Below are 15,000 nucleotides of genomic sequence, written 5' to 3' on the forward strand. Positions count from 1 at the left end.
TGACGGACAGCTCCTCTGGCTAATCTGATTGGTCTAAATCATGACGGACAGCTCCTCTGGCTAATCTGATTGGTCTAAATCATGACGGACAGCTCCTCTGGCTAATCTGATTGGTCTAAATCATGACGGACAGCTCCTCTGGCTAATCTGATTGGTCTAAATCATGACGGACAGCTCCTCTGGCTAATCTGATTGGTCTAAATCATAAATCCCTCCCTCCCTCCCTCTGATTGGTCTAAATCATGACGGACAGCTCCCTCTTGGCTAATCTGATCCCTCCCTCCCTCCCTCCTCCCTCCCTGGCTAACTCACTGATTGAGTCCATCGGTGCAGTTCTTGCTCTCCATCATACTCCCACTACAGTGCTGTCCTCCATTCCGGGGAGGGGGGGCCTGACACTCCCTGCTCCTCCAATGGGTACATTCTGTCCCACACGCTGACCACTTGGCCCAGTCCGTCCAGCCTCCGTCCACTATAGGGGTCAGAGATCAGGAGTTAAGAGGCTTGGATAACAGAGTCTATGGATAACAGAGTCTATGGATAACAGAGTCTATGGATAACAGAGTCTATGGATAACAGAGTCTATGGATAACAGAGTCTATGGATAACAGACTATGGGTAACAGACTATGGATAACAGAGTCTATGGATAACAGAGTCTATGGATAACAGAGTCTATGGATAACAGAGTCTATGGATAACAGACTATGGATAACAGAGTCTATGGATAACAGAGTCTATGGGTAACAGACTATGGATAACAGTATATGGATAACAGAGTCTATGGATAACAGAGTCTATGGATAACAGAGTCTATGGATAACAGAGTCTATGGATAACAGACTATGGATAACAGAGTCTATGGATAACAGAGTCTATGGATAACAGAGTATGGATAACAGAGTCTATGGATAACAGAGGATAACAGAGTATGGATAACAGAGTCTATGGATAACAGAGTCTATGGATAACAGAGTCTGGATGGATAACAGAGTCTATGGATAACAGACTATGGATAACAGAGTCTATGGATAACAGAGTCTATGGATAACTATGGATAACTATGGATAACAGAGTCTATGGATAACAGAGTCAGAGTCTATGGATAACAGAGTCTATGGATAACAGAGTCTATGGATAACAGAGTCTATGGATAACAGAGTCTATGGATAACAGAGTCTATGGATAACAGAGTCTATGGATAACAGAGTCTATGGATAACAGACTATAGATAACAGAGTATGGATAACAGAGTCTATGGATAACAGACTATGGATAACAGAGTATGGATAACAGAGTCTATGGATAACAGAGTCTATGGGTAACAGACTATGGATAACAGAGTCTATGGATAACAGAGTCTATGGATAACAGTATATGGATAACAGAGTCTATGGATAACAGTCTATGGATAACAGACTATGGATAACAGAGTCTATGGATAACAGTCTATGGATAACAGACTATGGATAACAGAGTCTATGGATAACAGTCTATGGATAACAGACTATGGATAACAGAGTCTATGGATAACAGAGTCTATGGATAACAGAGTCTATGGATAACAGAGTCTATGGATAACAGACTATGGATAACAGAGTCTATGGATAACAGACTATGGATAACAGACTATGGATAACAGAGTATGGATAACAGAGTCTATGGATAACAGACTATGGATAACAGAGTATGGATAACAGAGTCTATGGATAACAGAGTCTATGGATAACAGAGTCTATGGATAACAGAGTCTATGGATAACAGAGTCTATGGATAACAGAGTCTATGGATAACAGAGTCTATGGATAACAGAGTCTATGGATAACAGAGTCTATGGATAACAGAGTCTATGGATAACAGAGTCTATGGATAACAGTATATGGATAACAGAGTCTATGGATAACAGAGTCTATGGATAACAGAGTCTATGGATAACAGACTATGGATAACAGAGTCTATGGATAACAGAGTCTATGGATAACAGAGTCTATGGATAACAGAGTCTATGGATAACAGAGTATGGATAACAGAGTCTATGGATAACAGAGTCTATGGGTAACAGACTATGGATAACAGTATATGGATAACAGAGTCTATGGATAACAGAGTCTATGGATAACAGAGTCTATGGATAACAGACTATGGATAACAGAGTATGGATAACAGAGTCTATGGATAACAGAGTATGGATAACAGAGTCTATGGATAACAGAGTCTATGGATAACAGACTATGGATAACAGACTATGGATAACAGAGTCTATGGATAACAGAGTAAATGGATAACAGAGTCTATGGATAACAGAGTCTATGGATAACAGAGTCTATGGATAACAGACTATGGATAACAGACTATGGATAACAGAGTCTATGGGTAACAGACTATGGATAACAGTATATGGATAACAGAGTCTATGGATAACAGAGTCTATGGATAACAGAGTCTATGGATAGCAGAGTCTATGGATAACAGAGTATGGATAACAGAGTCTATGGATAACAGACTATGGATAACAGAGTCTATGGATAACAGACTATGGATAACAGAGTATGGATAACAGAGTCTATGGATAACAGAGTCTATGGATAACAGAGTCTATGGATAACAGAGTCTATGGATAACAGACTATGGATAACAGAGTCTATGGATAACAGAGTCTATGGATAACAGAGTCTATGGATAACAGAGTCTATGGATAACAGACTATGGATAACAGAGTCTATGGATAACAGAGTCTATGGATAACAGAGTCTATGGATAACAGAGTCTATGGATAACAGACTATGGATAACAGAGTCTATGGATAACAGACTATGGATAACAGACTATGGATAACAGAGTATGGATAACAGAGTCTATGGATAACAGTATATGGATAACAGAGTCTATGGATAACAGTCTATGGATAACAGACTATGGATAACAGAGTCTATGGATAACAGAGTCTATGGATAACAGAGTCTATGGATAACAGTCTATGGATAACAGACTATGGATAACAGACTATGGATAACAGAGTATGGATAACAGAGTCTATGGATAACAGTATATGGATAACAGAGTCTATGGATAACAGAGTCTATGGATAACAGACTATGGATAACAGACTATGGATAACAGAGTCTATGGATAACAGAGTCTATGGATAACAGTATATGGATAACAGAGTCTATGGATAACAGTCTATGGATAACAGACTATGGATAACAGAGTCTATGGATAACATAGTCTATGGATAACAGAGTCTATGGATAACAGTCTATGGATAACAGAGTCTATGGATAACAGAGTCTATGGATAACAGACTATGGATAACAGAGTCTATGGATAACAGACTATGGATAACAGACTATGGATAACAGAGTATGGATAACAGAGTCTATGGATAACAGACTATGGATAACAGAGTATGGATAACAGAGTCTATGGATAACAGAGTCTATGGATAACAGAGTCTATGGATAACAGAGTCTATGGATAACAGAGTCTATGGATAACAGACTATGGATAACAGAGTCTATGGATAACAGAGTCTATGGATAACAGTATATGGATAACAGAGTCTATGGATAACAGAGTCTATGGATAACAGAGTCTATGGATAACAGACTATGGATAACAGAGTCTATGGATAACAGAGTCTATGGATAACAGAGTCTATGGATAACAGAGTCTATGGATAACAGAGTCTATGGATAACAGAGTCTATGGATAACAGACTATGGATAACAGACTATGGATAACAGAGTCTATGGATAACAGAGTCTATGGATAACAGAGTCTATGGATAACAGAGTCTATGGATAACAGAGTCTATGGATAACAGACTATGGATAACAGAGTCTATGGATAACAGAGTCTATGGATAACAGAGTATATGGATAACAGAGTCTATGGATAACAGAGTCTATGGATAACAGAGTCTATGGATAACAGAGTCTATGGATAACAGAGTCTATGGATAACAGAGTCTATGGATAACAGAGTCTATGGATAACAGAGTAACTCTATGGATAACAGAGTCTATGGATAACAGAGTCTATGGATAACAGAGTCTATGGATAACAGACTATGGATAACAGAGTCTATGGATAACAGAGTCTATGGATAACAGAGTCTATGGATAACAGAGTCTATGGATAACAGACTATGGATAACAGAGTATGGATAACAGAGTCTATGGATAACAGAGTATGGATAACAGAGTCTATGGATAACAGAGTCTATGGATAACAGAGTCTATGGATAACAGAGTCTATGGATAACAGAGTCTATGGATAACAGAGTCTATGGATAACAGAGTCTATGGATAACAGAGTCTATGGATAACAGAGTCTATGGATAACAGAGTCTATGGATAACAGAGTCTATGGATAACAGAGTCTATGGGTAACAGACTATGGATAACAGTATATGGATAACAGAGTCTATGGATAACAGAGTCTATGGATAACAGAGTCTATGGATAACAGAGTCTATGGATAACAGACTATGGATAACAGAGTCTATGGATAACAGAGTCTATGGATAACAGAGTATGGATAACAGAGTCTATGGATAACAGAGTCTATGGATAACAGACTATGGATAACAGACTATGGATAACAGAGTCTATGGATAACAGAGTCTATGGATAACAGACTATGGATAACAGTCTATGGATAACAGAGTCTATGGATAACAGAGTCTATGGATAACAGAGTCTATGGATAACAGTCTATGGATAACAGAGTCTATGGATAACAGAGTCTATGGATAACAGAGTCTATGGATAACAGAGTCTATGGATAACAGAGTCTATGGATAACAGAGTCTATGGATAACAGAGTCTATGGATAACAGACTAGGATAACTATGGATAACAGAGTCTATGGATAACAGAGTCTATGGATAACAGAGTCTATGGATAACAGAGTCTATGGATAACAGAGTCTATGGGATAACAGACTATGGATAACAGAGTCTATGGATAACAGAGTCTATGGATAACAGAGTCTATGGATAACAGAGTCTATGGATAACAGGATAACAGAGTCTATGGATAACAGAGTCTATGGATAACAGAGTCTATGGATAACAGTCTATGGATAACAGAGTCTATGGATAACAGAGTCTATGGATAACAGACTATGGATAACAGACTATGGATAACAGAGTCTATGGATAACAGAGTCTATGGATAACAGAGTCTATGGATAACAGACTATGGATAACAGAGTCTATGGATAACAGACTATGGATAACAGACTATGGATAACAGAGTATGGATAACAGAGTCTATGGATAACAGACTATGGATAACAGAGTATGGATAACAGAGTCTATGGATAACAGAGTCTATGGGTAACAGACTATGGATAACAGTATATGGATAACAGAGTCTATGGATAACAGAGTCTATGGATAACAGAGTCTATGGATAACAGAGTCTATGGATAACAGAGTCTATGGATAACAGAGTCTATGGATAACAGAGTCTATGGATAACAGAGTCTATGGATAACAGAGTCTATGGATAACAGAGTCTATGGATAACAGAGTCTATGGATAACAGACTATGGATAACAGAGTCTATGGATAACAGAGTCTATGGATAACAGAGTCTATGGATAACAGAGTCTATGGATAACAGAGTCTATGGATAACAGAGTCTATGGATAACAGAGTCTATGGATAACAGACTATGGATAACAGAGTCTATGGATAACAGAGTCTATGGATAACAGACTATGGATAACAGAGTCTATGGATAACAGAGTCTATGGATAACAGAGTCTATGGATAACAGAGTCTATGGATAACAGAGTCTATGGATAACAGAGTCTATGGATAACAGAGTCTATGGATAACAGACTATGGATAACAGAGTCTATGGATAACAGAGTCTATGGATAACAGAGTCTATGGATAACAGAGTCTATGGATAACAGAGTCTATGGATAACAGACTATGGATAACAGACTATGGATAACAGAGTCTATGGATAACAGTCTATGGATAACAGACTATGGATAACAGAGTCTATGGATAACAGAGTCTATGGATAACAGAGTCTATGGATAACAGAGTCTATGGATAACTATGGATAACAGACTATGGATAACAGAGTCTATGGATAACAGAGTCTATGGATAACAGTATATGGATAACAGAGTCTATGGATAACAGAGTCTATGGATAACAGAGTCTATGGATAACAGAGTCTATGGATAACAGAGTCTATGGATAACAGAGTCTATGGATAACAGAGTCTATGGATAACAGAGTCTATGGATAACAGAGTCTATGGATAACAGAGTCTATGGATAACAGAGTCTATGGATAACAGACTATGGATAACAGACTATGGATAACAGAGTCTATGGATAACAGAGTCTATGGATAACAGACTATGGATAACAGTCTATGGATAACAGAGTCTATGGATAACAGAGTCTATGGGTAACAGACTATGGATAACAGAGTATGGATAACAGAGTCTATGGATAACAGAGTCTATGGATAACAGAGTCTATGGATAACAGACTATGGATAACAGAGTATGGATAACAGAGTCTATGGATAACAGAGTCTATGGATAACAGAGTCTATGGATAACAGAGTCTATGGATAACAGACTATGGATAACAGACTATGGATAACAGAGTCTATGGATAACAGAGTCTATGGATAACAGAGGATATATGGATAACAGAGTCTATGGATAACAGAGTCTATGGATAACAGACTATGGATAACAGAGTCTATGGATAACAGAGTCTATGGAGTATGGATAACAGACTATGGATAACAGAGTCTATGGATAACAGAGTCTATGGATAACAGAGTCTATGGATAACAGAGTCTATGGATAACAGAGTCTATGGATAACAGAGTATGGATAACAGAGTCTATGGATAACAGACTATGGATAACAGAGTCTATGGATAACAGACTATGGATAACAGAGTATGGATAACAGAGTAACAGAGTCTATGGATAACAGACTATGGATAACAGAGTCTATGGATAACAGAGTCTATGGATAACAGAGTCTATGGATAACAGAGTCTATGGATAACAGAGTCTATGGATAACAGAGTCTATGGATAACAGACTATGGATAACAGAGTCTATGGATAACAGAGTCTATGGATAACAGAGTCTATGGATAACAGAGTCTATGGATAACAGACTATGGATAACAGAGTCTATGGATAACAGAGTCTATGGATAACAGAGAGTATGGATAACAGAGTATGGATAACAGAGTCTATGGATAACAGAGTCTATGGATAACAGAGTCTATGGATAACAGAGTCTATGGATAACAGACTATGGATAACAGAGTCTATGGATAACAGAGTCTATGGATAATGGATAACAGAGTCTATGGATAACAGTCTATGGATAACAGACTATGGATAACAGACTATGGATAACAGAGTATGGATAACAGAGTCTATGGATAACAGTATATGGATAACAGAGTCTATGGATAACAGAGTCTATGGATAACAGACTATGGATAACAGAGTCTATGGATAACAGAGTCTATGGATAACAGAGTCTATGGATAACAGTCTATGGATAACAGAGTCTATGGATAACAGAGTCTATGGATAACAGACTATGGATAACAGAGTCTATGGATAACAGAGTCTATGGATAACAGAGTCTATGGATAACAGAGTCTATGGATAACAGAGTCTATGGATAACAGAGTCTATGGATAACAGAGTCTATGGATAACAGAGTAACTATGGATAACAGAGTCTATGGATAACAGAGTCTATGGATAACAGAGTATGGATAACAGAGTATGGATAACAGACTATGGATAACAGACTATGGATAACAGAGGATAACAGACTATGGATAACAGAGTATGGATAACAGAGTCTATGATAACAGAGTCACCTTAAGACATCCATGGATAACAGAGTCTATGGATAACAGAGTCTATGGATAACAGTATATGGATAACAGAGTCTATGGATAACAGAGTCTATGGATAACAGAGTCTATGGATAACAGACTATGGATAACAGAGTCTATGGATAACAGAGTCTATGGATAACAGAGTCTATGGATAACAGAGTCTATGGATAACAGAGTATGGATAACAGAGTCTATGGATAACAGACTATGGATAACAGTCTATGGATAACAGACTATGGATAACAGTCTATGGATAACAGAGTCTATGGATAACAGAGTCTATGGATAACAGAGTCTATGGATAACAGAGTCTATGGATAACAGAGTCTATGGATAACAGAGTCTATGGATAACAGAGTCTATGGATAACAGAGTAACTCTATGGATAACAGACTATGGATAACAGAGTCTATGGATAACAGAGTCTATGGATAACAGAGTCTATGGATAACAGAGTCTATGGATAACAGAGTATGGATAACAGAGTCTATGGGTAACAGACTATGGATAACAGTATATGGATAACAGAGTATGGATAACAGAGTCTATGGATAACAGAGTATGGATAACAGAGTCTATGGATAACAGAGTCTATGGATAACAGAGTCTGCTTAATGAGTATTCTGAGTCATACATACAGTTTGCGTCCATACACCTGTTAATCATTCTCACCTGGACACAGAGTGGTTCATACACCTGTTAATCATTCTCACCTGGACACAGAGTGGTTCAAACACCTGTTAATCATTCTCACCTGGACACAGAGTGGTTCAAACACCTGTTAATCATTTTCACCTGGACACAGAGTGGTGCATATACCTGTTAATCATTCTCACCTGGACACAGAGTGGTTCATACACCTGTTAATCATTCTCACCTGGACACAGAGTGGTTCATACACCTGTTAATCATTCTCACCTGGACACAAAGTGGGTCATACACCTGTTAATCATTCTCACCTGGACACAGAGTGGTTCATACACCTGTTAATCATTCTCACCTGGACACAGAGTGGTTCAAACACCTGTTAATCATTCTCACCTGGACACAGAGTGGTTCAAACACCTGTTAATCATTTTCACCTGGACACAGAGTGGTGCATACACCTGTTAATCATTCTCACCTGGACACAGAGTGGTTCATACACCTGTTAATCATTCTCACCTGGACACAGAGTGGTTCATACACCTGTTAATCATTCTCACCTGGACACAAAGTGGGTCATACACCTGTTAATCATTCTCACCTGGACACAGAGTGGTTCATACACCTGTTAATCATTCTCACCTGGACACAGAGTGGTTCATACACCTGTTAATCATTCTCACCTGGACACAGAGTGGTGCACGTGACTCTCTGGAAAGCCGAGCCCTCGCAGAAGGCTCCCCCGTTTAGAGGCGCAGGATTGGTGCAACTGCGTGTCCGTCGCTGCCAGCCCCGCCCACACTGGGCATTACACTCCGACCACTCAGTCCACGAAGACCAGCCCCCACTCACTGAGAGAGAGACGCTGTCAGACTGACAGGAAATAATATCCTGTGTGTGTGTGTCTTAAAGTGAGACTGAGTGTGTGTTTGTGTGTGTGTGTGTGTTTGTGTGTCTTAAAGTGAGACTGAGTGTGTGTGTGTCTTAAAGTGAGACTGAGTGTTTGTGTGTGTGTGTGTGTTTGTGTGGGTGTGGGTGTGTGTGTGTGTGTTTATTTCTGCGTGTGTGTATTAAACGGCTTTGGTTGAGATTTGTAATGAGACGCAGAGTGTGTGTTGCTCACCGTAGACGATAAGCGTGGCGGTACTACTGCGTCTCTTGGCTACCTGGTTGCGTGCCACACAGGTGTAGTTGGCCGTGTCAGAGAGACGGGCCTGTTTAATAATGAGGTCATTTTCTACGGTCATCAGGAAGTTAGAGTCCTGAGACGGATCTATGGTGTCCTCATTCTTCAACCAGTCCACCTGGGGGAGGGGAGAGGGGGAGGCGAGAGAGAGAGGGGGAGAAAGAAAGGAGAGGAGAAGGGAGAGGAGAAGGGAGAGGAGAAAGGAGAAGAGAAAGGAGAAAGGAGAAAGGAGAGGAGAAGGTAGAGGGGAAGGGAAGGGAGAGGAGAAGGGAGAGGAGAAGGGAGAGGAGAAAGGAGAGGAGAATGGAGAGGAGAAAGGAGAGGAGAAGGGAGAGGAGAAAGGAGAAGAGAAAGGAGAAAGGAGAGGAGAAGGGAGAGGAGAAAGGAGAAGAGAAAGGAGAAAGGAGAGGAGAAGGGATAGGGGAAGGGAGAGGAGGAAAGAGAGGAGAAAGGAGAGGAGAAGGAAAAGGATAGGAGAAGGTAGAGGAGAAATGAGAAGAGATGGGAGAGGAGAAGGGAGAGGAGAAAGGAGAAGGGAGAGGAGAAGGGAGAGAAGAAGGGAGAGGAAAAAGGAGAGGAGAAGGGAAGGAGAAGGGAGAGGAGAAGGGAGAGGAAAAAGGAGAAGGGAAGGAGAAGGAAGGAGAAGGGAGAAGGGTGAGGAGAAGGGAGAGGAGAAGGGTGAGGAGAAGGGAAGGAGAGGGAGAAGGGAGAGGAGAAGGGAAGGATAAGGGAGGGAGAAGGTAGAGGAGAAAGGAGAGAGGAGAAAGGAGAGGAGAAGGGTGAGGAGAAAGGAGAAGAGAAAGGAGAAAGGAGAGGAGAAGGTAGAGGGGAAGGGAAGGGAGAGGAGAAGGGAGAGGAGAAGGGAGAGGAGAAGGGAGAGGAGAAAGGAGAAGAGAAAGGAGAAGGGAGAGAAGAAGGGAGAGGAGAAAGGAGAGTAGAAGGGAAGGAGAAGGGAGAGGAGAAGGGAGAGGAGAAGGGAGAGGAGAAAGGAGAGGAGAAGCGAAGGAGAAGGGAGAGGAGAAGGGAGAGGAGAATGGTGAGGAGAAGGGAGAGGAGAAGGGAGAGGAGAAGGGAAGGAGAAGGGAGAGGAGAAGGTAGAGGAGAAAGGAGAGGAGAAGGGAGAGGAGAAAGGAGAGAAGAAGGGAGAGGAGAAAGGAGAGGAGAAGGGAAGGAGAAGGGAGAGGAGAAGGGAGAGGAGAAAGGAGAGGAGAAGGGAAGGAGAAGGGAGAGGAGAAGGGATGAGGAGAAGGGAGAGGAGAAGGGAGAGGAGAAGGGAGAGGAGAAAGGAGAAGAGAAAGGAGAAGGGAGAGAAGAAGCGAGAGGAGAAAGGAGAGGAGAAGGGAAGGGAAGGGAGAGGAGAAGGGAGAGGAGAAAGGAGAGGAGAGAGGAGAAGGGGTGAGGAGAAGGGAGAGGAGAAGGGAGAGGAGAAAGGAGAGGAGAAGGGAGAGGAGAAAGGAGAAGAGAAAGGAGAAAGGAGAGGAGAAGGGAGAGGAGAAAGGAGAAGAGAAAGGAGAAAGGAGAAAGGAGAGGAGAAGGGATAGGGGAAGGGAGAGGAGAAGGGAGTGGAGGAAAGAGAGGAGAAAGGAGAGGAGAAGGAAAAGGATAGGAGAAGGTAGAGGAGAAATGAGAAGAGATGGGAGAGGAGAAGGGAGAGGAGAAGGGAGAGGAGAAAGGAGAAGAGAAAGGAGAAGGGAGAGAAGAAGGGAAGGGAGAAAGGAGAGGAGAAAGGAGAAGAGAAAGGAGAAAGGAGAAGAGAAGGGAGAGGAGAAGGGAGAGGAGAAGAGAAAGGAGAAGGGAGAGAAGAAGGGAGAGGAGAAAGGAGAGGAGAAGGGAAGGAGAAGGGAGAGGAGAAGGGAGAGAAGAAAGGAGAGGAGAAGGGAAGGAGAAGGGAGAGGAGAAGGGAGAGGAGAAGGGAAGGAGAAGGGAGAGGAGAAGGGAGAGGAGAAAGGAGAGAAGGGTGAGGAGAAGGGAGAAGAGAAAGGAGAAGGGAGAGGAGAAGGGAGAGGAGAAGGGTGAGGAGAAGGGAGAGGAGAAGGGAGAGGAGAAGGGTGAGGAGAAGGGAGAGGAGAAGGGAGAGGAAGACAGTCCACATTCAGATAAAATGAAAGGACACAAATTCACGAACAAACAAACAACTCATGGGTGGACTCATTAACACACGACAAATACTCATTAATACACGGCAAATACTCATTAATACACGACAAATACTCATTAATACACGACAAATACTCATTAACACACGACAAATACTCATTAACACACGGCAAATACTCATGAATACACGACAAATACTCATTAATACACGGCAAATACTCATTAATACACGACAAATACTCATTAACACACGGCAAATACTCATTAACACACAACAAATACTCATTAACACACGACAAATACTCATTAATACACGGCAAATACTCATTAGCACACGACAAATACTCATTAATACACGACAAATACTCATTAATACACGACAAATACTAATTAATACACGGCAAATACTCATTAACACACGACAAATACTCATTAATACACTACGAATACTCATTAATACATGACAAATACTCATTAACACACGGCAAATACTCATTAACACACGACAAATACTCATTAACACACGACAAATACTCATTAACACACGGCAAATACTCATTAATACACGACAAATACTCATTAATACACGACAAATACTCATGAATACACGGCAAATACTCATTAATACACGACAAATACTCATTAATACACGACAAATACTCATTAACACACAGCAAATACTCATTAACACACGGCAAATACTCATTAATACACGGCAAATACTCATTAATACACAATAAATACTCATTAACACACGACAAATACTCATTAACACACGACAAATATTCATTAATACACGGCAAATACTCATTAATACACTACAAATACTCATTAATACATGACAAATACTCATTAGCACACGACAAATACTCATTAATACACGACAAATACTCATTAATACACGACAAATACTCATTAACACACGGCAAATACTCATTAACACACGACAAATACTCATTAATACACTACAAATACTCATTAATACATGACAAATACTCATTAATACACGACAAATACTCATTAATACACGACAAATACTCATTAACACACAGCAAATACTCATTAACACACGGCAAATACTCATTAATACACGGCAAATACTGTTTAATACACGACAAATACTCATGAATACACGGCAAATACTCATTAACACACAACAAATACTCATTAATACACGACAAATATTCATTAACACACAGCAAATACTCATTAACACACGGCAAATACTCATTAATACACGGCAAATACTCATTAATACACAACAAATACTCATTAACACACGACAAATACTCATTAACACACGACAAATATTCATTAATACACGGCAAATACTCATTAATACACTACAAATACTCATTAATACATGACAAATACTCATTAACACACGGCAAATACTCATTAACACACGACAAATACTCATTAACACACGACAAATACTCATTAACACACGGCAAATACTCATTAATACACGACAAATACTCATTAATACACGACAAATACTCATGAATACACGGCAAATACTCATTAATACACGACAAATACTCATTAATACACAACAAATACTCATTAACACACAGCAAATACTCATTAACACACGGCAAATACTCATTAACACACGGCAAATACTCATTAACACACAGCAAATACTCATTAACACACGGCAAATACTCATTAACACACGGCAAATACTCATTAATACACAACAAATACTCATTAACACACGACAAATACTCATTAACACACGGCAAATACTCATTAATACACGACAAATACTCATTAATACACGACAAATACTAATTAATACACGGCAAATACTCATTAATACACGACAAATACTCATTAATACACTACAAATACTCATTAACACACAGCAAATACTCATTAACACACGGCAAATACTCATTAACACACGACAAATACTCATTAACACACGACAAATACTCATTAACACACGGCAAATACTCATTAACACAACAAATACTCATTAATACACGACAAATATTCATTAATACACGGCAAATACTCATTAATACACGGCAAATACTCATTAATACACGACAAATACTCATTAACACACAGCAAATACTCATTAACACACGGCAAATACTAATTAATACACGGCAAATACTCATTAACACACAGCAAATACTCATTAATACACTACAAATACTCATTAATACACGACAAATACTCATTAACACACGGCAAATACTCATTAACACACGACAAATACTCATTAACACACTACAAATACTCATTAACACACGGCAAATACTCATTAATACACGACAAATACTCATTAATACACGACAAATACTCATTAATACACGACAAATACTCATTAATACACGACAAATACTCATTAATACACGACAAATACTCATTAACACACAGCAAATACTCATTAACACACGGCAAATACTCATTAACACACGGCAAATACTCATTAACACACAGCAAATACTCATGAATACACGACAAATACTCATTAATACACGGCAAATACTCATTAACACACGGCAAATACTCATTAACACACAGGCAAATACTCATTAACACACGGCAAATACTCATTAATACACGGCAAATACTCATTAACACACAGCAAATACTCATTAATACACGACAAATACTCATTAATACACGACAAATACTCATTAACACACGGCAAATACTCATTAACACACGGCAAATACTCATTAACACACGGCAAATACTCATTAACACACGGCAAATACTCATGAATACACGACAAATACTCATTAATACACGGCAAATACTCATTAACACACGGCAAATACTCATTAACACACGGCAAATACTCATTAATACACTACAAATACTCATTAATACATGGCAAATACTCATTAGCACACGACAAATACTCATTAATACACAACAAATACTCATTAATACACGACAAATACTAATTAATACACGGCAAATACTCATTAACACACGACAAATACTCATTAATACACTACAAATACTCATTAATACCCGACAAATACTCATTAACACACGGCAAATACTCATTAACACACGACAAATACTCATTAACACACGACAAATACTCATTAACACACGGCAAATACTCATTAATACACGACAAATACTCATTAATACACGACAAATACTCATGAATACACGGCA

General features: G+C 39.5%; 1 protein-coding gene across 1 annotated transcript in view; it reads right to left on the reverse strand.

Moving 5' to 3' along the window:
• LOC135563935 (netrin receptor UNC5B-b-like) overlaps positions 1–15,000 on the reverse strand; it is a 178,167-nt gene that overhangs the window by 37,482 nt on the left and 125,685 nt on the right. Inside the window, exons 5-7 of the mRNA XM_065007827.1 lie at positions 9,688–9,868; positions 9,248–9,415; positions 313–472 (exon numbers count right to left, since the gene is read on the reverse strand). Of these exons, the coding sequence (XP_064863899.1) occupies positions 313–472; positions 9,248–9,415; positions 9,688–9,868 (509 nt within the window). The remainder of the gene's footprint in view (positions 1–312; positions 473–9,247; positions 9,416–9,687; positions 9,869–15,000) is intronic.

Source organism: Oncorhynchus nerka, linkage group LG23 (genome assembly GCF_034236695.1).
Source record: "Oncorhynchus nerka isolate Pitt River linkage group LG23, Oner_Uvic_2.0, whole genome shotgun sequence".
NCBI lineage: Eukaryota > Metazoa > Chordata > Actinopteri > Salmoniformes > Salmonidae > Oncorhynchus > Oncorhynchus nerka.